General features: G+C 39.1%; 1 protein-coding gene across 1 annotated transcript in view; it reads left to right on the top strand.

Moving 5' to 3' along the window:
- LOC149436659 (retinal guanylyl cyclase 1-like) overlaps window positions 1-26,715 on the top strand; it is a 144,171-nt gene that overhangs the window by 79,791 nt on the left and 37,665 nt on the right. Inside the window, exons 5-7 of the mRNA XM_089661576.1 lie at window positions 2,469-2,553; window positions 6,199-6,292; window positions 16,572-16,703. Coding sequence (XP_089517702.1) covers window positions 2,469-2,553; window positions 6,199-6,292; window positions 16,572-16,703 — 311 coding nt within the window. The remainder of the gene's footprint in view (window positions 1-2,468; window positions 2,554-6,198; window positions 6,293-16,571; window positions 16,704-26,715) is intronic.

The raw sequence follows: 26,715 nt of genomic DNA, 5'->3' as shown, positions 1-26,715 counted from the left end.
ATCCAAGAGCTCCACCTGCCAAGTAGAAATCAAAATACAAAATATTAACATGCAACATTTTATATTTACCTGGCTAATAAAACTTGTTTTAAATTGTATCCTTTTGTCCTGACTGTATCAAAAAAAGGAAACATGTAAAACTAATCTAAATTCATTTCTTGTTCATTGTTTTTGTATTAAATTCGAAGAACTGTATTCAGCATTGTACAATTCAATTCAAAGGTATGCTGCTATACACACAGAGTACATTAGAATGTTGCACAAAGAGTTTTATAAACAGTGCGAGCAACAAAGTATAATAAAAAATTGAAGCAAAGTGCAGAGAAACAAAATTAAGAATGCTTGGAGGCAGGGGCGGACTGACAACTCATGGGGCCCCCCGGGCAATAGGGGATCATGGGGCCCCTGTGTCCTTGCCCAAACTCAAAAAAGCCTATGAAAAAGGTACCAGGGGCATCTCATGGGGCCCCCTACTGATCCCGGGCCCTTGGGAAGTGCCCGAGTTTCCAAATGTTCAGTCCGCCCCCTGCTTGGAGGCAACCCCTGGTACACAGGCGAAATTGTGCTTAAGAGCAGTACAAAGAGTGGAGAGAAGTCTAGTATTCTTGCATAGTTCAGGTAGATAGATTGTAAGGTAGAAGAGGATACGAAAGGAGAAAAGGAGGGAGGAAGTGTCAGGAGTCCAATGGTCATAGTAGCAGAGCTTTTTGTAAGCGTTGGGTACAGCTGAGCATGGTCAAGGTTCCAGTAGTGACTGGTCAAAAGTCCCAAGGCAAAAAATTTGGCAACCCATGGCTGCCAAATTTTTAAGTGTTTAGGAATTCATCTTAGCAATGTAGCCTCCATTTTACTTTGGATCATGTGTTGAGTTATCCTATCATTCCCCTCAAGGTGACATAGGTTGGGTGTTTTCTATGCCATGGCAATAGTTTGTTTTGATGCAGTGGTGACATATAAAAGAAGTTTGAATTGTGAAGTAGTAAGTCATGCAGGCATTTGTTTAGCAAGACTATGGTGGGGTTGGGTATTAGAATTACACAAGTGAGCTGGGATAGCATCCGATACACCTCAGCCCAGAAAGCCGCAACAATAGGGCAGGTCCATCAGGTGTGGAAATGGGTTTCTGTGTCTGCGCAACCCTGGAAACATTGTGAGGGGTAGGTTGGAAGGTACAGTCAGGTCCATAAATATTGGGACATCGACACAATTGTAACATTTTTGGCTCTATACACCACCGCAATGGATTTGAAATGAAACGAACAAGATGTGCTTTAACTGAAGACTGTCAGCTTTAATTTGAGGGTATTTACATCCAAATCAGGTGAACGGTGTAGGAATTACAACAGTTTGCATTTAAAGCACATCTTGTTCATTTCATTTCAAATCCATTGTGGTGGTGTATAGAGCCAAAAATGTTAGAATTGTGTCGATGTCCCAATATTTATGGACCTGACTGTAGGTTTTAGCAATCCTAGCTGAGACTAGGTACTACCTAGTGAGGACCTTGCAGACTGCCTCCAAGGCTATTTTTCTTTTCGAGTGGAGGACTTACTTGACTGCCATATTTCAGCCCAGTTCTCTGGGTCCAACAAGGTGCCGAGATCTGTGGCCCAACAGTCAGCATAAGGAGGTAGTATAGAGGTAGTTGGCGTAAAGTGTGCATATAATTCAGAAATTAAACAGGGGGGCCTGGGGGTCAGGTAAGCAGATATGTTCAAATAATATTTGCAACTGAAGGTCTGCTTGACCATTGATGTAGGCCGAGTAAAAAAGTGGTATGTTAAGATATCTAAATATCTAATATAGATAATTTAAAGCAGACATTGTATGAAACCAATAATAAAAGTTGAAATATAAAATAAAAGAAAAAGGAAAAAACTTGGACAGTTTAGGGGATTACGGGTAACAATCTGTTCCAGATGGTATTGGCTGGGCCAATTTGTTTTTCTTATGTTTTCCATTTTTTTAATTCCATTTTTTTTTCAAATTAGCATTTTAATTTGGGGGGTAGGGGTTGCTATGAAATAATCAGTTCTTGCTTTTTCATTTTTGGGGTCTATTTATAAAGGATTCACTATGCAATACACACAACGAATGTTTGCTAAACATTCATCTAACAGTATTTTATGGAATTTGTCCATCCTTTTCAAGAATTATTTGCCCTATTCACCCATTATTTGCAGAGAGGATTCACCCATCACATTCAACAAGATCCACCGAGTAGCAGAAAATCCTTTATAAATAGACCCCTTAGTGATCTGGTTTATAAAGTTGTATGTCATTGGTAAGTTTTGTGGCATAAAGATAAATGCAAAATCAATTTTACTGGATGATTTTGTTTTCAATTTAACTAAAATTTTGCAACAATTTCTCAGCAAGTAAGAGGAAAGTGTTGGAAAATAATGTTTCTGGTGAAAAAAAATGTCTATCTAAATAAGTACATTAATTAAACCTAATTTTACGGACAGGTGTGGACCCAGCCTTTGTGTTCCTGCTTTTCATCCTCATTGCGAGCTTCCTTCTTTCTGGAGGATCACTCGCCTTCTACATAAGGTATTGTGTTGCTGTTACTTTGTGTCTACTGTATGTGTGCACAATAGATGTTCCTGGACTGTGGTCAACAAGTGAATAATAGTTGTGGATTTCAAGGAGAACGGTAAAAAATAAATGACATAGGCTTCCATTTGCCAGCCTACTTCTGATCATACTGATCCCTGGACTTATATCGGTTCATCTACAAGGCAACCATCACAGGAAACTAATACTTGATGGATGTCCAGAGGTCCCAGTTACAACCATATTGCTCCTTTTTATCTTGAAAAAAAATATTTTCTTTTGGTAGGACACTCCAAACTCACGTATTTAGGATAAACACAGCAGTGGCCAGGGGATCGGGAGCTGCCAAAGTAAAATTTTCCTATTAAGAAGCTGGTGATTGGTTGCTATGTGGTCCAAGCAACTAATCACCAGCTAGTTAATAGGAAAAGTGAACTTTTACAGCTCCCACCCCACCCTGCTTCATTTAGTTCTTCGCCGACTCCTGCTGTATGCCAGGCCCTGCTAAGAAAATGACAAAGAGGGGGGGGAGACTTGGAGAAGAATCGGCTCCTGTTCAACCCTCCTGCTGGCTGCATCCACCCTCCGAATTAGCTCCACACTCACCCTCAACTTATTTCCACTCGCCTAATGCGAGCAGGCAAGTGGAAATTTTGAGGGATATATATATATATATATCAGGGGTGGACTGACCATTTGAGCACTTGGGCGCTGCCCGAGGGCCCGGGGTCAGAAGGGGGCCCCATGAGATGCCCCTGGTACCTTTTTATTGGCTTTTTCATAGGCTTTTTTGGGTGTGGGTGAGGACACAGGGGCCCCATGATCCCCTATTGCCCGGGGGCCCCATGAGTTGTCAGTCTGCCCCTGATATATATATATATATATCTATATTACACAACATCCATTAATTTTCAGTTACCTCATCCAGTGTTTTAGATCCACAGTGACTCACTGAAAGAAAACATTCCATGCATCCACTACCTGGTCCCTGCCGCTTTATGCAAACAAGGGGTAGGGGTAGCCTGGGTGATGTCATTGACCATATTTAACCATGTTGCCATATTTATTCAGTAATGTCAGTGCTATCCCTGCCATTTTGTTTTAATGGTTGGGGATTTCCAGAGAGTAAATTAATGGGGCTGGGTGATATCACTGGTTGCTAAAGACCCTTCTCTTCCTTAACAATCACAGGAAAGCTATCATATATAGTAATGCTAGAAATACTACTAATGTATACAGTGAAGGAAATAAGTATTTGATTCCCTGCTGATTTTGAATGTTTGCCCACTCACAAAGAAATGATCAGTCTAAAAATCGAATGGTAGATCTTGCATGGTGCACCAGACCTAGGGAGACTGACACTTGTTTTGTGTTTCTTCCATTTGCGAATGATTGCACCAACTGTTGTCACCTTCTCACCAAGCTGCTTGGCCATAGTTTGGTAGCCCAGTCCAGCCTTGTGTAGGTCTACAATCTTGTCCCTGACATCCTTGGACAGCTCTTTGGTCTTTGCCATGGTGGAGAGTTTGGAATCTGATTGTTTGTTTGCTCCTGTGGACAGGTGTCTTTTATACAGGTAACACAATGAGAGTAGCAGCACTCCCTTTAAGAGACTGCTTCTAATCTCAGCTTGTTACCTGTAAGAAAGACACCTGGTAGCCAGAAATCCTGCTGAATGATAGGGGATAAAATACTTATTTCCCTCATGAACATGCAAATCATTGCATAATTTGTTAGACATGCATTTCTTTTGAATTTTTTTGCTATTCTGTCTCTCAGTGTTACAATACACCGAACATTCAATTTTTAGACCAATCATTCTTCTTTTTTTGTGAGTGGGCAAACAATCAAAATCAGCAGGGGATCAAATACTTATTTCCTTCACTGTATAACTTTTGGCTCCAGCTGAACAAGCAAAATTCTAGTGCTGAGACAAACACCCGAACAGCCAAGGTTTGGTCCAAACGTGTGTTCAGAACAAACATTGAGCTCCCTCCTACTACAGTGTTTTCTTTTTTTACCGGAATCACATGATACTTTTGTAAACTTTTTGGAAAACCTCAGCTTGGAGCTTGGAGCCATCTCTTTCTGTTCTCTACCCTTTACCGTTGGTCAATGAGGCTGTGTATTACATTGAGGGACCAACAAGGAATTGTTGGAGGGGGTCGAGTGGACTAAAGCTGCTTAGTACAGACCACCAAGCTTACATGTATAGATGAAGTATCCCAAATTTCAAGGTTGCTGCCACTCTGGACGAATCAAAATGGTATGTGCTGTTCATGTGTATGGTCACTTTGGTATTTTTAAGATCATTTCTGGTTTGCTTTGATATAGAAAGCTAAGACCAATAGCAGGTATTAGGAAGTCTCAATATAAAGGTGCAGCCAATGTGATTGTCTGGATTTTTTTTCTCATTTTGTCTTTCATAGTTGAGGTCTACTTATGATGCCAATTACAGGCCTCTCTCATCTTTTTAAGTGGGATAACTTGCACAATTGGTGGCTGACTAAATACTTTTTTGCCCCACTGTAGGCGTAGATTTCCAGCAATATCAGATCGTTCAAGGAAATAAACCAATAAAATGTACAAATAAATAAATAAATAAAATTTGTGCATAAATGATGTCACCAATAGGTGAATACAGTGCAAAAAAAAAAAAATAGGTATAATTCAGGTCATCCACCTCCCAGATCAGGTCAGGTCAGGATACTCCCAGTCACATCTGCATGCAGCACTCAGGGATCCTTGATGCGTATCACCTTAGGGGCTCACCCATAGTGCGGTCTCTGCGAATGCCCCTCACAAATATGGACCAATAAAGGAGACCACATAGTGTGATACCGTAGGGAACTTTATTCCATCAAATGAGAAGTGCAAATGACAAAGTGAAAAAAAGAAACAAACCTGACCTGATCTGGGAGGTGGATGACCTGAATTATACCTATTGAGATAGGTTATATCTCAAATGCGTGTATACACGCACTTCTGGTGAGTGCGCATTTCATTTATATTGAACACCTGCCACTGGAAGTAACCCTCCACGCACGCTTATGGGGATCATACAGGATCCTCACGTGGGCAATACATCTGGGACTTTTTTTTTTTTGCACTGTATTCACCTATTGGTGACATCATTTATGCACAAATTTTATTTATTTATTTGTACATTTTATTGGTTTATTTCCTTGAACGATCTGATATTGGTGGAAATCTACACCTATGTACTGAGCACGTTATTGACTTTCTCATGTTGCACAATTTTAAAGAGATTGCATCTTCTCATTTTCTTTTAATATTCACAAGATTTACGCTGTATATTTAGCGCTGCACCTTTATATTGAGATTTACATTGGAAGGTTCTGTTTGGTTACCTTTTTAGGTGTTTCAGCGGCTATTTTTCTTTTGGATAGTGCTCGCATATCTACTCTTTACAGGTATTAGGAAGTGATGAAGCATAGCAAAAAGAAAAATGAAATGTGATGTTGGGGCATAAAAATCTAGGTCATTTCCTAAGGCAAACCTTTGAGATAGGAAACTTAGAACATGTACTTACAATAATGTGCATACCAGACAAAGCTCAAACGTATAATTACCAAAAACAACTTTATCCTTTCAATCTTATGCATTTTTGTTTTATTTCAGGAGAAGAATTCAGCAAGCAAAACTTATGAAAGGTCCCAATAAAATTATCCTAAACTTGGAGGACTTGGTGTTTATCCACACACAGAGCAGAAAGGTTAGAATTCCGTGGCTGGTAGGAGGTTTATGGAATGGGGAAAAAGTCAGCAATTGAATGTTGAAAAGGTTGAACTAGATAGTGTGGGATTTTCAGGGTGCAAAATTACAATAATAAACAGATTTAAAAACCACAATAAATTTTATTTAATCTTACAAAAAGAAGGAAAAGAAAAAGAGTAAATAATTGCAATACTGTAAAAACAAAAATTGAAGCATGGCTGTATTGTTGCAGTAATTCCCTACATGTTTCGGCCAAACATGTATTCAAGTTTATTGTGGTTTTTACATCTGTTTATCATTGTAATTTTGCACCCTGAAAATCCCACACTATCTAGTTCAACCTTTTAAAATTCCAAGGATGCGGTGCGATTTATACAGTTGTGTTCAAAATAATAGCAGTCAGACATCACTAACCGGATCAATCACTGTTTTTGGTAGAAATGATATTTCTACATGGCAAATAATTTCCTAGCAGGTGTAGTAGAGTAATAGAAATCCAACAGACCCAACAGTCATGACATGCATGCTGCTGATTCTGTGTAATTGAATCACTCATTGAAAGGGGCGTGTTCAAAATAATAGCAGTGTGGAGTTCTATTAGTGAGGTCATTCATTCTTTGAAAAACAGGTGGCAATTATTGCCCTTATTTAAGGAAGGAAGGCAGCAAATGTTGTACATGCTGATTACAGTGCATTTCTCTCTGAAATTCTGAGGAAAATGGGTCGTTCCAGACATTGTTCAGAAGAACAGCGTGCCTTGATTAAAAAGTTGATTGGAGAGGGGAAAACATATAAAAAAGTGCAGAAAATGATTGGCTGCTCAGCTAAAATGATTGCAAATGCTTTAACATGGCAACCAAAACCTGAAAGCAAAAAACTACCATTGGAATGGATAGAAGAATAGCCAAAATGGCGCGGACTCAGCCAACAATCAGCTCCAGGAAGATGAAAGAAGGTGTAAAGTTCCCTGTGAGGACTGTTACAATTAGAAGACCCCTATGTGAAGCCAAGCTATCTGCAAGAAGCCCCCGCAAAGTCCCACTGTTGGAAAAAAGACACGTGCTAAAGAGGTTACAATTTGCCAAAGAGCACATTGACTGGCCTAAAAGAAATGGCGCAACATTTTGTGGACTGATGAAAGTAAGATTGTTCTTTTTGGGTCTAGTGGGCGGAGACAGTTTGTCAGACGACCCCCAAACACTGAATTCAAGCCACAGTACACTGTGAAGACAGTGAAGCATGGTGGTGCAAGCATCATGATATGGGGATGTTTCTCATACTACGGTGTTGGGCCTATTTATCGCATACCAGGGATCATGGATCAGTTTGAATACATCAGAATACTTGCAGAGGTCATGCTGCCTTATGCTGAAGAGGAAATGCCCTTGAAATGGGAGTTCCAACAAGACAACGACCCCAAACACACCAGTAAACGTGCAACATCTTGGTTCCAGACCAACAAGATTGACGTTATGGAGTGGCCAGCCCAATCCCCGGATCTTAATCCAATAGAAAACTTGTGGGGTGACATCAAAAATGCCGTTTCTGTGGCAAAACCAAGAAATAGAGAAGAACTGTGGAATGTGGTCCAATCATCCTGGGCTGGAATACCTGATCACAGGGGCCAGAAGTTGGGTGACTCCATGCAACACAGATGTACAGCAGTTCTCAGAAACAGTGCGACTACAACCAAATATTCATGAAGTCATTCAAAGGAAAGCAAAATCTTCAAACATTTCTCAGTTTATATAGTGAATGTTTGAGTTTGTAAAGAAGAATACAAACACTGCTAATTTTTTGAACCGTCTAATATTCACTTTTCTTCCATTTTTTTAGAGGAACAACACAAATTTGATGTATTTTTCTTCATGTTTTGATTTGGAATAGAATGTGTCGTGTTCCCAATGCATTTGTGTGGATGGAAATAAAAGCTATTAGAAGGATTTTGAGCTTTATTCACTTTTTTCAACACACTGCTATTATTTTGAACACAACTGTATATCCTGTCACTCACTCGCCACTTCTTGACAATTCATCAACTGAATGTTATTGTTCCCTGTTTTGTCAAACATAAGTCCAACCCTCTAGGAACAAATTCACTAGATACAATGTGTTGTAGATAGGACTCGACACAGAAGCTTTCCCAACAGAGTCTGGTAGGTGATGTGGTCCTAAATGGGACACAGGTGACACAAAAAAGCTAACAGGACCCTACTCTATCAAAAAAAAAAAAAAAAAAAAGTTTGCCTTTAGTTTTTTAAGCATCGTTTTGGTTCATTTTAGTCAACTTCAATTCTGCTGTGTAGGATAAAAACATTAAAGGCAGCGTAATATATATATATATTTTTTTTTTAAGAATTATTTATTTTGTTCAGAACTAAAAGCACAATTAAAAAAATATTTTTTTTATTCATGTTAATAAGATATAATTATATAGTTATATACTTAGTCTGGCTGAAAAAAGAAAAAAGTCCATCCAATTCAACAATTAAAAAAAAAAAGTTATTATCCTATACCCACAGTTGATTCAGAGGAAGGCAAAAAACCCAGCAAAGCACGATCCAATTTGCTCCTCCTGGGAAAAAATTCCTTCCATATGCTATATGAACATTCCTTGTTTATGCTTTTCAGCACTGGAACGATAGTCTTCTATACCAGGTGAATCTGAGTGTTACTAAACAACAGTACAATCAGTCTGTAGATGCAGTAAAGCATGCTTGTTATACTCACTGTTGGACCTAAGGGCTTAATCCTCCACATTGTGTATAAAGACTGTTTGATCCTGTCTTCTCTGATAATCCCCTTCTTCTATTGTTTCCAATCCATCTGCTGATAAAACAGAGCCTTGGGGACAAGCTGCACATGCTCAGTTTGGTGTGTATTGCTAGAGAGTTTTTTTTTTTCTTTGGAAGAGTGCATGTGATCAGCACAGGGCCAATCAGCACTGTCCAGACAGAGAGTCCGGTTATGCAGCTTTATAGGACAATGAGTGGAGAATGAAAACTCCTCCTACAAGCTTTAACCAGTGCTCAGCTGGACACTGATAGAAGTCACAAGACTGCTGTGACTGCTGATGAGAAAAGGTATTTAGCAGTTTATATTTACTAAAATAATTGCATTCTCATTTTTTTTGTACTGTGGGAGACCAGATATAGTGAATGCAGGGTCTGGGGTTTAGTAACACTTTAACTGCTTTGTTGAAAATTGCCTGTTGGATACAGTGCTCAATAGGCTGAGCTCAAATCACACCCAGACAGCTGAATGAGTTGGTGGAGTGTTATTGACAGAACTTCTTCAATTTTCAGATTAAATCACAAGTTAAAAAGTATGCGTTCATTCACTTTGAAGGGAATGTGTAGTGTTTTATTTGCATACGAACGTATATGAGCACAGAGGTAGATGGATGCCCATAAAGGTGTATACCTGATGACGCACAAAAAAACCCCAATACTGTTGATAAGAAATATGGTATGTGCTTCTGCAAAGGAGAAGTTAGAGAGGGAAGTGAACATTATAGACAATACACGTTGTGTGAAATGATCTCCCAGTTCAACATACAGAAATACAGAATATACTGTATATCTTCCCAGAGTAACACTGTAACCTGCTTACCATAGATCAGCCTTTCTCAACTATGGTTCCTTCAGAGGTTGCGATAGGTTCCTTTTGCCTCTCAGATGAGCAGCCAATGACACCAATGATCTTTTAGCTATTTGTTAGGGGGGGGGGGGTTCTTTTCATTGACCACCAATGTAAGGAGCATTTTCCCAGTGACAACCAATGCAAAAAACATTCTTCCCTCTGACCCACAATGTAAGGAGCATCCTTCCCACTGATCACCAATGTAAGGAACATTCTTCCCACTGACCACCAATGTAAGGGACATTCTTCCCACTGATCACCAATGTAAGGAACATTCTTCCCACTGACCACCAATGTAAGGGACATTCTTCCCACTGATCACCAATGTAAGGAACATTCTTCCCATCGACCACCAATGTAAGGAACATTCTTCCCACTGATCACCAATATAAGGAAAATTCTTCCCACCGACCACCAATGTAAGGAGCATTTTCCCACTGACCACCAATGTAAGGAACATTCTTCCCACTGACACCAATGTAAGGAGCATTCTTCCCACTGATCACCAATGTAAGGAACATTCTTCCTACTGACCACCAATGTAAGGGACATTCTTCCCACTGATCACCAATGTAAGGAACATTCTTCCTACTGACCACCAATGTAAGGGACATTCTTCCCACTGATCACCAATATAAGGAAAATTCTTCCCACCGACCACCAATGTAAAGGACATTCTTCCCAATGACCACCAATGTAAGGAACATTCTTCCCATTGATCACTCATGTGAGGGATATTCTCCCCACTGACTATGTAGGAGACATTCTCCCTACTTACCACCTTTGAAGGCACATTTTTTGCACTGGCCATGACAGTAAGGAATATTCTTCCCTTTGGTCACCAATTTTCCCAGTGACAACCAATGCAAAGACCATTCTTCCCTCTGACCACCAATGTAAGGAGCATTCTTCCCACTGATCATCAATATAAGAAACATTCTTCCCGCCAACCACCAATGTAAGGGACATTCTTCCCACCGACCACCAATAAAAGGGACATTCTTCCCACTGGTCACCAATATAAGGAACATTCTTCCCACCGACCACCAATGTAAAGGACATTCTTCCCACTGATCACCAATGTAAGGAACAATCTTCCCATTGATCACTAATGTGAGGAATATTCTTCCCACTGACTGCCAATGTAAGAGACATTCTCCCTACTTACCACCTGTAAAAGGCACATTTTTTCCACTGGCCATGACAGTAAGGAATATTCTTCCCTTTGGCCACCAATTTTCCCAGTGACAACCAATGCAAAGAACATTCTTCTCTCTGACCACCTATGTAAGGAGCATTTTTCCCACTGATCATCAATATAAGGAACATTCTTCCCACTGATCACCAATATAAGAAACATTCTTCCCACCGACCACCAATGTAAGAGACATTCTTCCCACTGTCCACTAATGTAAGGGACATTCTTCTCACCGACCACCAATGTAAGGGACATTCTTTCCACCCACCACCAATGTAAGGGACATTCTTCCCATTGATCACCAATGTAAGGAACATTCTTCCCATTGATCACTAATGTGAGGGATATTCTCCCCATTGACTGCCAATGTAAGAGACATTCTCCCTACTTACCACCTGTGAAAGGCACATTTTTTCCACTGGCCATGACAGTAAGGAATATTCTTCCCTTTGGCAACTAATGTAAGGGATATTCTTCCCACTGACCATCGCACTAATGTAGCATAAGTTGTAGATATATAGTTATTAATAGCAGGGGTTATTTGAGACTAGAAAATTATTTCAAAGGTTCCCTCAAATTAAAAAAGTTGAGAAAGGCTGCTGTGGACTTTAGAACTTCTATATTATCCTGTAAGCAAATTCAACAAAATAGTAACTTATCAAAACCATCTTGACCCAAAGGTGATTTGAACACACAGCCGTCTGAGCTGGCGTCAGATGCACTACTGTTGTACCTGGAGCTCTGCCATGTACATAACTGATGAACTTTGCCTATTTTTGGATTGTTACTACACATGTCCTTGTCGCTCAAAAGGAACAGCTGCTCTGTTCCCACAAGGAAAGCATTTCAAGAATTTCCCAGTCTGTGAATGCAGTTCAGTATATCTTTGCTCACATTTAACAGATAGCTAGGCCTGCAATCTCAGGCTGGCTGGCTGATTGACTTAAAGAAGAACTCTGGGATAGGCTAAAAAAATCACCCATTAGTACACCCCCCTACATAAAAAACTAATCAGTTAATACAATTTTGAAACTCCTTACCATTTTTGGAGAAAAGTATAATTGAATTTTAATGACATCATCTCTGTAATTCAAAAGATAACATCATCTGCTCTTCCAAGGAGGAGGTGTAACAGTCGGGATGACATCATACCCTCTCCTGTCTCTCTGCAGTAAAAGGAAACTACAGTTCCCATCAACCACAGGGAATTGTAGTGAATGTGGGTGGGTACACTAGGCCTGTACCTGTTGAATGTGTCTGAGAGTCTTGGTCCGCCCACCACTGCAAGTGGGGCTGAATTACATCACTGCTTTCTGGAGAAGGAACTACAGAAGGGATGTGCCAAGACCGGTGCCTGGGGGAATAGGAGGCATAGCAGGCACTGGTCTTACAAACAGGAAACCAAAGAAAAATAACAGTTTGATTTGAAAATAAATAGGTTATTTAATAGCAACTACTGAGTGAACCAGAAGATGGAGGACATATTCAGTGAAGGTAGGAAATCAGAAACAAGGACATGTAAAGAATTTTTTGCGCGGAGTTCTTCTTTAAAGCATGATGTTTATAATACCTCAGGATTCAATCACTGCACCAAACATCTGATGGATGAAATAAGTAGCCAAATTGCAGCTTTGCTTACATACATATTAATTAGCAGAACAGTGGCATATTACAGAAGACAACATGGGTAGTTAAATGTCAAATGAAAGTTAAAATCTTTCGAAAGGCTCAAAATGTTTTACCTTCATGCATTCTATGCAATATGGTAAAAAACCTTCTGTGTGCAGTGGCCCCCTCAGCCCCCCCAATACTTACCTGAGCCCCATCGCAATCCAGCGATGTGCACGAGAACCTTGGCTCTACAGGGACTCTGCCTCCTCATTGGCTGAGACAGCAGAGCGAGCCATTGACTCCCGCTGCTGTCAATCACAGCCAGTGAGCCATTGAGAAGAGAGAGGGAGTAGAGCCACAGCTCCATGTGTGAATGGACACACGGGAGCACGCCTGCTTGGATGCCCCGATAGTAAGCTGTTTTCTTTGGGGCACCCGACAGGAGGGAGGGGCCAGGCGCGAGGGCGGGGACCCGAGAAGAGGAGGGTCAAGGCTGCTTCGTGTAAAACTACTGCACAGAGCAGGCAAGAATAACGTTTATTACTGAAAAAAAAATAAAAGCCTTTAGTATCGCTTTAATGATTAAAAACATAAGATTATGCACCTAAGCCAGGCCAATAGCATAACCCCTGTATTTTAAAGCTTAAGTTCAACTAAAAACATTTTTTATCTACAGCTTTGATTCTGATACTTACCTGTAATGAAGTGTGCCCCATGATGTGCTGGCGGCTTGATTCTGTAGAAATCTTCACTCCAGGGCTGCCCTGTCCTCTTCCTGTTGGACCTGGGAATGGGGAGAGTCTGAGCAGTCACAGGATTCTTTCTCCCATTAACAGATCATGTCAAAGGTAATCAGTGAAAGAAATTTTCTCAATGGAGGAGGAGGAAGGAAGGGGTCCCCACTGGATTATATTTGGTGCTGCTGAGCCCAGAGACCAGAAGCTGTTAATCCGCACAGTTCAGCAGCAGGAAGAGAACAGGGCAGTCATGCGGTGAATATTTTTACAGCTGACTACACATCGTGGGACATACTGTACTTCATTACAGTTAAGTAAATAAAGCTGTAGAGGGAAAAAAAAATGCTTTTTAGCTAAATTTAAAAAAAACAACATTGGGTGGGCCTTGGGGATATTACATAGTTACATAGTTAGTCTGGCTGAAAAAAGACAAAAGTCCATCCAGTTCAACCATAAAAAAAAAAAAAGTTATAATCCTACACCCACAGTTGATCCAGAGGAAGGCAAAAAACCCAGCAAAGCATGATCCAATTTGCTCCTGCAGGGAAGAAATTCCTTCCTGATCCCCAGAGAGGTAATCAGATATTCCCTGGATCAACTTTACCTATAAATATTATATCCAGTTATATTCTGTGTATCCAAGAAAGAATCCAGGACTTTTTTAACGCAATATACTGAGTTGGCCACAACCAACTCTTGAGGGAGTCTATACCACATTCTCACAGCTCTTACTGTGAAGAAACCTTTCCATGTTTGGAGATTAAATTTCTTTTCCTTCAGATGTAAAGAGTGCCCCCTTGTCCTCTGTGATGACCTCAGGGGGAATAACTACACAGAGTTCACTATATGAACCACTGATGTATTTATACATGGATATCATATCCCCCCTTATGTATTATACATGGAGATCATATCCCCCCTTATGTATTATACATGGAGATCATATCCCCCCCTTATGTATTATACATGGAGATCATATCCCTTCTTATGTATTATACATGGAGATCATATCCCCCCTTATGTATTATACATGGAGATCATATCCCCCTTATGTATTATACATGGAGATCATATCCCCCCTTATGTATTATACATGGAGATCATATCCCCCCCTTATGTATTATACATGGAGATCATATCCCCCCCTTATGTATTATACATGGAGATCATATCCCCCCCTTATGTATTATACATGGAGATCATATCCCCCCTTATATATTATACATGGAGATCATATCCCCCTTATGTATTATACATGGTGATCATATCCCCCTTATGTATTATACATGGTGATCATATCCCCCCTTATGTATTAAACATGGAGATCATATCCCCCTTATGTATTATACATGGAGATCATATCCCCCCCTTATGTATTATACATGGAGATCATATCCCCCCTTATGTATTATACATGGAGATCATATCCCCCTTATGTATTATACATGGAGATCATATCCCCCCCTTATGTATTATACATGGAGATCATATCCCCCCTTATGTATTATACATGGAGATCATATCCCCCTTATGTATTATACATGGAGATCATATCCCCCCTTATGTATTATACATGGAGATCATATCCCCCCTTATGTATTATACATGGAGATCATATCCCCCCTTATGTATTATACATGGAGATCATATCCCCCCTTATGTATTATACATGGAGATCATATCCCCCCCTTATGTATTATACATGGAGATCATATCCCTTCTTATGTATTATACATGGAGATCATATCCCCCCTTATGTATTATACATGGAGATCATATCCCCCTTATGTATTATACATGGAGATCATATCCCCCCTTATGTATTATACATGGAGATCATATCCCCCTTATGTATTATACATGGAGATCATATCCCCCTTATGTATTATACATGGAGATCATATCCCCCCCCTTATGTATTATACATGGTGATCATATCCCCCCTTATGTATTATACATGGTGATCATATCCCCCCTTATGTAATATACATGGAGATCACATCCCCCTTATGTATTTATACATGGAGATCATATCCCCCTTATGTATTATACATGGTGATCATATCCCCCCTTATGTATTATACATGGTGATCATATCCCCCCTTATGTAATATACATGGAGATCACATCCCCCTTATGTATTTATACATGGAGATCATATCCCCCCTTATGTATTATACATGGAGATCATATCCCCCCTTATGTATTATACATGGTGATCATATCCCCCCTTATGTATTATACATGGTGATCATATCCTCCCTTATGTATTATACATGGAGATCATATCCCCCCTTATGTATTATACATGGAGATCATATCCCCCCTTAATCTCCTCTTCTCAGTAGAGAATACATTCAGTTCCTCTAATCTTTCCTCATAGCTGAGCTCCTCCATGCCTCTTATCAGTTTGGTTGCTCTTCTCTGTACTTTCTCCAGTTCCCCAATGTTCTTTTTGTGAATTGGTGCCCAAAACTGAACTGCATATTCCAGATGAGGTCTTACTAATGATTTGTACCGGGGAGTAATCATATCGCTCTCTCTGGAATCTATACCTCTTTTAATACAAGAGAGGATTTTGTTCGTTTTATAATTGACAATTGATTAACAATTATCTTATCCTGAACAATGCAGAGTGGAAACTGAAAGAGAATTAAATAACAGAATGTATGAAAAAGCCACATCTACAATTTGACGTCCAGTTGCAGATACAGGAGATTTGGAAAGGTTTAAGAAGCCGGTTACTAGTAAAACAGATTCACAACCTTACCTACAGCAAAGGATATCGGTTATGTCACGTTTTAACAATATGTTTTAGAGCAAATGAACTATTGCAGGGCACGACAGAAGATAATAAAAAGCAGAATTTCGATCAAAGAGACAACCAACCCAAAAAAAAACATTTTTGTTTGTAATGTTATATAAATATTGGAAAACCTATATATATATACATATATATATATATATATATATATATATATATATATATATATATGGCCACATTCAATATCTTTCATGTGTATAGAAGTCTAAAAAAATAATAAATCCCTGCTAAGCACATTTTAATTTTTTTCTTATTTTTTTTTTAGAAAATGACAGACGACAGCAGATCCAGCTTGTTAGGAAAAAGCGTAAGTGAAATGAGGACTCCCCGTCACTCAGTTTCCGGGAAGAGCGTTGGAGCTGCCACGCCTTACACTACAAATGTGGCCATATATGAGGTAAGCGCTTATTGCTGCAGGATGTGGTTACTTAACCAATAGAAGTATACAGGTTTAAGTTAGACTTAACTTCAAAGCGGAAGTAAACTTCATTGGTGGGGGTGAGTAGGGATGAGTTGAAGTTCAGACTGAACCTTGGCTGTTTGGTTCAGATGAATGCCCAAACATTTACCTGTTTCACAAGAGCCAAATGTAATGTATAATAGTGGTATTACTTCTCTATTATACATGACACCTTCCCGCTGTCAGTGGTTGCTAAGGTTGCCGGCAGCACCGTTAAACCCTATGGTAGCAGCACCTTTAAACCCTACAGTAGCAGCACCTTTAAACCCTACAGTAGCAGCACCTTTAAACCCTACAGTAGCAGTACCGTTAAACCCTACAGTAGCAGCACCTTTAAACCCTACAGTAGCAGTACCGTTAAACCCTACAGTAGCAGCACCTTTAAACCCTACAGTAGCAGTACCGTTAAACCCTACAGTAGCAGCACCTTTAAACCCTACAGTAGCAGCACTGCTAAACCCTACAGTAGCAGCACCTTTAAACCCTACAGTAGCAGCACCTTTAAACCCTACAGTAGCAGTACCGTTAAACCCTACAGTAGCAGCACCTTTAAACCCTACAGTAGCAGCACCGTTAAACCCTACAGTAGCAGCACCTTTAAACCCTACAGTAGCAGCACTGTTAAACCCTACAGTAGCAGCACTGCTAAACCCTACAGTAGCAGCACCGTTAAACCCTACAGTAGCAGCACCTTTAAACCCTACAGTAGCAGCACCTTTAAACCCTACAGTAGCAGCACCTTTAAACCCTACAGTAGCAGCACCTTTAAACCCTACAGTAGCAGCACCGTTAAACCCTACAGTAGCAGCACCGTTAAACCCTACAGTAGCAGCACCTTTAAACCCTACAGTAGCAGCACCTTTAAACCCTACAGTAGCAGCACCTTTAAACCCTACAGTAGCAGTACCATTAAACCCTACAGTAGCAGCACCTTTAAACCCTACAGTAGCAGCACCGTTAAACCCTACAGTAGCAGCACCGTTAAACCCTACAGTAGCAGCACCGTTAAACCCTACAGTAGCAGCACCGTTAAAGCCTACAGTAGCAGCACCTTTAAACCCTACAGTAGCAGCACCGTTAAACCCTACAGTAGCAGCACCTTTAAACCCTACAGTAGCAGTACCGTTAAACCCTACAGTAGCAGCACCTTTAAACCCTACAGTAGCAGTACCGTTAAACCCTACAGTAGCAGCACCTTTAAACCCTACAGTAGCAGCACTGCTAAACCCTACAGTAGCAGCACCTTTAAACCCTACAGTAGCAGCACCTTTAAACCCTACAGTAGCAGTACCGTTAAACCCTACAGTAGCAGCACCGTTAAACCCTACAGTAGCAGCACCGTTAAACCCTACAGTAGCAGCACCGTTAAAGCCTACAGTAGCAGCACCTTTAAACCCTACAGTAGCAGCACCGTTAAACCCTACAGTAGCAGCACTGCTAAACCCTACAGTAGCAGCACCGTTAAACCCTACAGTAGCAGCACCTTTAAACCCTACAGTAGCAGCACCTTTAAACCCTACAGTAGCAGCACCTTTAAACCCTACAGTAGCAGCACCGTTAAACCCTACAGTAGCAGCACCGGTAAACCCTACAGCAGCAGCACCATTAAACCCTACGGTAGCAGCACCGTTAAACCCTACGGTAGCAGCACCCAGGGGCGGACTGACCATTTGGAAACTCGGGCACTGCCCGAGGGCCCAGGGTCAGTAGAGGGCCCCATGAGATGCCCCTGGTACATTTTTCATAGGCTTTTTTGAGTTTGGGCAAGGACACAGGGGCCCCATGATCCCCTATTGCCCGGGGGCCCCATGAGTTGTCAGTCCGCCCCTGGCAGCACCGTTAAACCCTACCGTAGCAGCACTGTTAAACCCTACAGCAGCAGCACCGTTAAAATTCCCATTTCTTTTTCCTTTTATTGACTGAAGGTAGCAGCACCATAAAATTCTCATTGCTTTTTTCTTTTTTTGACTGTAAGGTAGCAGCACTGTTAAAATCCCATTTTCTTTCTCTTTTTGAAAGGTTGCCGGCAGGTGCAAGCACCACTGCCTCCTTAACAACTAGTAACTTCCCCAGCTTCATTCACTTATGGCACACACCTACCTCCTTCATGGCCACCCTCCAGCTATGACGAGTCCAGGCACCTGTCATTGGTGCTTCCCTGGTCACCTCTATATCCGCTGCTGATTCTTTTAGGTCCTGTGGTGATCCTCTTTGGCAATTGGGCAGCCACTGATGATGTCAGGACTTATTCTTGGCATCTTCCACATGCTGAGAATGAGCTGACAATGTACATTGCACGTTGCATGCGCCAGACAGTGTACACAGAAAATAAAAAATTGCTCGGGGAAAGAGGAAGAATTTTTTTGGCAGAAGAGACTTTGCATGTCTTTTCTTCCACAAATCCCTAACTCCTAGTTGTTTTTTAATTTTAGAATTTAATTCCGCTTTAAGTTAGAATGAATGTTGGTTTTATACATATCTTTTTTTTTGTCATAGTCAGGATCTATATATATATATAAATTTATTTTTTAAAATTTATATATTTATTTAGTGCTGCATAACTGGTAGAGGCTACATAAAGGCCTGAAATAAATAAATAAACAAACAAATAAATAAATAAATATTTATAGAAATATTTCAGCCGGGAAATATGACATATTACATAAAAAATAACTGGTCGGGGCTACATAAAGGCCTGAAATAAATAAATAAACAAACAAATATATAAATAAATATTTATATAAAAATTTCAGCTGGGAAATAGGACGAATTACATAAAATTATTTAGTATTTCCATATGAAGTGAAAAGTTGGAGTTCTTGGTGCTCTTTCAGTTGTATTCCAGACTCTCCTTTGCTTCTCTGTTTAAAAAATAGCATTTCATTTACAGAGCTCAATAGGTCAAGCTGAAATTTACACACCCCAGTGGAATGAATTCTTACAGCAGTGACTTTTTAATGGTGACTATACACTGGTTTTGTACATTTTTATAATTTTTTACTTATTAACCCCTTCACGCCGGCGCCTCCCGGCCCTTTAAGAGTTTCAGAAGCCGGGAGGCAGGGCGGGGTTTAGGGTCATGTGACCGCCGTGACGTGTCATCACGGTGGTCACATGATCGGGAAAGGTCCCGATCGAAAGAGGAGATCGGGACCTTTCCGTGAGTACCGGACATGTGTGCTGGTAGCGCGCAGGGCGCGCAGTCTCGGCACATATGTCCTTTTTTAATAGAACGCAAATGTGTGGCCGCTTGGCGTCTAGGCCCAGAGGCTGCACATTTGCGTTCAGCTGGCGTGAAGAGGTTAAATAAAACAAGCACACACAAACTAATAAGTCCTCAGAGAAAACCCCCTCCCTTATGGTTGACTCTGGATTTTCAATCATAGAGAGAGTATCTGAAAGGAAACAGCTTTTGCTGTTCTCTCTCTTTAGAAAACCCACGGTGCTCTGGGAATCCTGGGTTACAGGTGCACCTCCCCCCACCTTGCTAAATAGTTTACTTGTAAAGCATATGTTTTATATAGACAATAAAATGTTCTATATAGAAAAAAAATATATATCTGTATACATATAACTTACAAGTTGAAACTGCAAAACCATACATGAATTAAATGACCTCAAACCACTCTAGTTTACCTTTTATTATGTGCCAGGGGTAGATCCCAGTTATGATCCCTGCTACATAATCTGCCTTCCTTTCCCAGACTCTCCAGTATTACTCCATGGCAGCAGCCACACCCTTCAGTACAAGTGTGGCCATATATGAGGTAAGCATTCACTGCCACGGGATGTGGTGACTTATGCAATAGAAGTATACAGAATGAGGGCATAGTTAGACTTTAGTTAGAATGTATATTGGCTTCGTATATATATTTTCTTTTTCTCATGACTACAAAAGTGATGTATATATATATATATACAGTATATATATTTTTTAAATGTTATTGATATATTTATCTATTGAAACATTTCACCCAGGTAAATATGACATATTTCATATAATTCATTTGTATTTCCATATGAAGAAGAAGAAGAAGATGAAGTTCTTATTTCTTTTTTCCAGCACTCTTCATTATTATAGCAATGGCATTACCTCACTGCATTGATCACAGGACCATACGTACAGCACGCTGCTATTTTCTGATTGGCAGTCAGCAACTGTCACACAGAAGACAGCAGGAGGCAGAAAATATTGAGGGGCATCAATCACATTAATGGTAAAATTAAATGAAAATCAGGTTACCCATCAGTTAACAAAGTCTGTGAGATGTTTGTTTCTTGTATTTTGTAATGCCTGTGCCTCCAATCCTGAGTATCTAACTGAGACAGATTTGTCCAGGTCTGAGAGAGAATAACAATGGGAGATGAGTTTATTTTAAAGTGCTGAGCAAACTGTTGGCGCTGTATAAATCCTGTATAATAATAATAATAATATATAAATCCTGTATAATAATAATAATAATATATAAATCCTGTATAATAATAATAATAATATATAAATCCTGTATAATAATAATAATAATATATAAATCCTGTATTATAATAATAATATATAAATCCTGTATAATAATAATAATAATATATAAATCCTTTATAATAATAATATATAAATCCTGTATAATAATAATAATAATAATATATAAATCCTGTATAATAATAATAATAATAATAATAATAATAATAATAATATATAAATCCTTTATAATAATAATATATAAATCCTGTATTATAATAATAATAATAATAATAATATATAAATCCTGTATAATAATAATAATAATAATATATAAATCCTGTATAATAATAATAATAATATATAAATCCTGTATAATAATAATAATATATAAATCCTTTATAATAATAATATATAAATCCTGTATAATAATAATAATAATAATAATATATAATCCTGTATAATAATAATAATAATAATAATAATAATATATAAATCCTGTATAATAATAATAATATATAAATCCTTTATAATAATAATAATAATAATATATAAATCCTGTATAATAATGATAATAATATATAAATCCTGTATAATAATAATAATAATAATAATAATATATAAATCCTGTATAATAATATAATAATAATAATAATATATAAATCCTGTATAATAATAATAATAATAATAATAATAATAATATATAAATCCTGTATAATAATAATATATAAATCCTGTATAATAATATATATAAATCCTGTATAATAATAATAATAATATATAAATCCTGTATAATAATAATAATATATAAATCCTGTATAATAATAATATATAAATCCTGTATAATAATATATATAAATCCTGTATAATAATAATAATAATATATAAATCCTGTATAATAATAATATATAAATGCTGTATAATAATAATAATAATAATAAGACACATTTTTATCAAGATGAGCCAGATTTTTACTTAACCACTTCAAGTCCGGACACTTTCACCCCCTTCCTGCCCAGGCCAATTTTCAGCTTTCAGCGCTGTCACACTTTGAATGACAATTGCGCGGTCATGCAACACTGAATGAATTTTTTAGCATTTTTTTGAGAAAGATAAAACTTTATTTTGGTGGTATTTATTCACCACTGGGATTTTAATTTTTTTGCTATATAAATGAAAAAGTCCAAAAATGTTGAAAAAAGTGTTTTTCTTATACAATTTTGCAAATAAATAATTTATCTTCATAAATCTTGGCTAAAATTTATTCAGCTATCTTTTTAGTAAAAGACAAATACGGTAACTCAAATTAGTTTATAACCAAAAATTATAATGTTTTGAAATTTTTTTTTATATTTTTATTTTTATATTATTATTTATGTTTTTTTTAACATGCTGTCACCTTAGCAGTACAGTGTTCCCATAATGACACTGTACTGCTTGTGGGGGGTGATGAATATATTTTTTTTTTTTTACAATGATTGCTTTTATACCCATAAAGGCTATAAAAGCAATCATTTCTCCTTCTCTCTGCTGCATTTTTGCAGCCATTGAGAAATACTGTGAGCAGGGGAGGACTGACCATTTGGAAACTCGGGCACTGCCCAAGGGCCCGGGGTCAGTAGGGGGCCCCATGAGATGCCCCTGGTACCTTTTTTCATAGGCTTTTTTGAATTTGGGCAAGGACACAGGAGCCCCATGATCCCCTATTGCCCAGGAGCCCCATGAGTTGTCAGTCTGTGAGAGCTGTGATTGGTCACAGATTGTCACATGGTACAAGGCTGTTGTGAATAGCCTTGTACCATGTGACCTCTGTGATCATTCACAGATTTCACATGTAGTAAGCAATGATGTCAGGAAGTGACATCTTGCTTACACCTTTTCATGTGATTACTGATTGGCCAATCAGTGATCACATGATCGGGACCTCACACAGAGGTCCCGTACAACGATCAGTATTCCACTGTGTCTGGAAGACACAGTGGGCACCAGATCGCAGTGCCGTGCGCTTCCAGGGAGCGTGCACAATCCAAAATGGCGAGCGCCGTTTATGAATGGCAACCCGCCCCTGCACTGCCACTGTCCAGCCGTTTATATACAACAGCCGGACGGGAAGTGGTTAAAACAGACTCGCAGTTAAAAATGGGTCAGGGGCAGGTTTTATTCTATTGCAGCAGGAGATGAATCTGTGCCTTGCTGTGCAACAGAACTGATAGCTTCCTCCATTGACTTTACTTCTTTTTGTGTATTTTACTTTTTTTTTTTTTACATTTTTTTAGACAATGGGAAAAAAAATGTGAAATACAACTTGAAAAAACTATAATATAATAATAAATACTTTATTAGGCCATGCCTTTTTCCATCATAGCATGCATGATCATGTGCTAAAGGGAAACAATTTACAAAAATTGGTATTTGAGGTTTTTAGCATCTTTGTACTTTTAACACTGAGTCTATGCCTACATTACTGTTGCATTAACTTTTTTTAAGTTTCAAATTTTTTTTTTGTTTGTTTTGTGTAAGAAACCAAAGAAAGTGCACCAAAAATTTGTGAAAAAAAGTGACCTAAAATTATTTTATTTATTCATATATATTTATACATAATAATAAATAATTAAACTGCGATAATACCCCATACTCTCGTTCCGCAAAGCCATAAACATACAGTGGGGCAAAAAAGTATTTAGTCAGCCACCAATTGTGCAAGTTCTCCCACTTACAAAGATGAGAGAGGCCTGTAATTGGCATCATAGGTAGACCTCAACTATGAGAGACAAAATGAGAAAACAAATCCAGACAATCACATTGGCTGATTTGGAAAGAATTTATTTGCAAATTATGGTGGAAAATAAGTATTTGGTCAATATGAAAAGTTCATGTCAATACTTTGTTATATATCCTTTGTTGGCAATGACAGAGGTCAGACGTTTCCTGTAGATCTTCACAAGGTTGGCACACACTGTTGCTGGTATGTTGGCCCATCCTCCATGCAGATCTCCTCTAGAGCAGTGATGTTTTGGGGCTTTCGCTGGGCAACACGGACTTTCAACTCCCTCCAAAGGTTTTCTATGGGGTTGAGATCTGGAGACTGGCTAGGCCAGTCTTATTATATTTGTGGGAATGATTTTCTTTATATTTTATTTTTTATAATTTTTACACATTTTGTTCATATATTTATATTTTTCTAGGAGATTTATTGTTAAAAAATTTGATTGTCACTAAATATAGGGTGGGTAGTGTAGAAGGTGGGGACCCATTCATATTGTTATTTAATTATTTATCGCTTTCAAGGGTGAAAGTTTCTTTGTGAATATTGGGATAGTTTGGTAGATTTATTTGGTACCATATTTTCACATTTATATCTTTTTCACCTTTGCTGCGGCTCCGGAGCACACTGCCCACCAGGTGACAGGCAATAGGGTTGCCATAGCTCAGTGGTCGGCAAGCCGCGGCTCTTTACACATTTTAATGCAGCTCTTCTGTGTGCCGGGCGCCCGCTCCCCTCCCTCCTCTCGGGTGGCCGCCCCAAAAGTCAGGACTCTGCAGCTAGCCCAGCAATGGGCAAACTACGGCCCGGCGGACCTTTTAATCCGGCCCGCGGAGTGTGGCAAACATTGGCTGTCAGGATGTAGGCGGGGCAGCGTGACGAACTCCTCTCCTCTCACAGTCCGCCCTGAAGACTGGAACGGCGCGGGAACACGGCGAGAGGAACGCGCGCAGCAAAGGTAAGTGAATTGACACAATATGGGGAATGAATTACTATAGGGGGGATGAATTACTATAGGGGGGATGAATTACTATATGGGGGATGAATTACTATAGGGGGGATGAATTACTATGGGGAATGAATTACTATATGGGGGATGAATTACTATGGGGGATGAATTACTATATGGGGGATGAATTACTATAGGGGGGATGAATTACTATAGGGGGGATGAATTACTATATGGGGGATGAATTACTATGTGGGATGAATTACTATATGGGGGATGAATTACTATATGGGGGATTAATTACTATGGGGGATGAATTACTATATGGGGGATGAATTACTATGGGGGATGAATTACTATGTGGGGGATGAATTACTATATGGGGGATGAATTACTATATGGGGGATGAATTACTATGGGGGATGAATTACTATATGGGGGATGAATTACTATATGGGGGATGAATTACTATGGGGGATGAATTACTATATGGGGGATGAATTACTATGGGGGATGAATTACTATATGGGGGATGAATTACTATGGGGGATGAATTACTATGGGGGATGAATTACTATATGGGGGATGAATTACTATGGGGGATGAATTACTATGGGGGATGAATTACTATATGGGGGATGTATTTTCAGTTTTAAAAATGTGGCTCTCAAAATAAATTTCAATCGTGGTTTTGGCGAGATTTGGCTCAGTTGAAAAAAAAGGTTGCCCACCACTGACCTAAGGCTATGATTGTGATTATGACGATACACTGTGGCCCTGATTAACCCTTTGCTTACTGGGCCCTTAAATCCCCTTCATGACCAGAGTGCTTTTTGCAATATATGCAGTGTCGGATTTGTTTTAAATGTTGCAATGTTTTTGCGGCTTCCAGTCTTTTTTTCCCTCTCGGAAACGGGTCCAAGTGGCTCTTTATGTCTTAAAGGTTGCAGACCCCTGCCCTATAGCAAAGGGGTCTAAGGATCTGTTAAGCCTCCAGTTTGATATTACGGTGGTGGAAATTCACATTGGTGGTTATGTTGGAATGAAGATTTCACTACATATCACAAGAACCAGGGGACTGGTTTACACTTTTACCCCCAGTTCACACCTATGCGGCCGTGTGGGCTGAGTTTTGCTCAGGCATGAGAGACCATTCATTTGAATGGACTCCTGTGCCCGTGACACGCAGGGAAGAAGTCCCTGCACTACTTTTGAAAATGCAGCCGAGGTTCCCAGTACGGTTGCGTTTTCCAGTGCAGGAGGCGTGCCATTAGAACTAATGGCACCCACCCACAGGTCCGCAATTCTCTGTGCGGGTGGTGCGGCTGCATGGATTTTCATGCAGATCCGCAGCAGCACCACCCGCACAGATCTGAACCTAGGATCATGGACTGTTTGTGATTTGCTTTTTATTTTATGGTTTATTTTGAGCACCAATTTGTTTATGTAGTATTGAATGTACACCATTAGCAGATTTTGCATGTAACTTCCACATTGATTGTTTATACTGAGCGCAACATGAATTAGCATTTGATATATATTTATACAGGCTAATGAATGGACTTTATTTTGTACACAAACCCATTTTTAAGAGTCTCTAGTCAAGTGAGAACATTGGTGAGTCAATAAGGTCTTTTAACTTTACCCTTCTCAGAGTCTACAATTATTGGGCTGTCTTTACATTCCATCCCACTGATAAAAAAAGTCTCATATTTAAGATTCTAAGTCATCTGGATTCAATCTAGTGCTGGTCTTCACACTCAGTGCCATTTAACCCACTCCC

Source organism: Staurois parvus, unplaced genomic scaffold (genome assembly GCF_062004578.1).
Source record: "Staurois parvus isolate SC_StPar_1 unplaced genomic scaffold, SC_StPar_1.0 ptg001352l, whole genome shotgun sequence".
NCBI classification, from domain to species: Eukaryota; Metazoa; Chordata; class Amphibia; order Anura; family Ranidae; genus Staurois; species Staurois parvus.
Note: the sequence above shows the minus strand (reverse complement) of the source record. Positions and strands in the feature narration are given on the sequence as shown.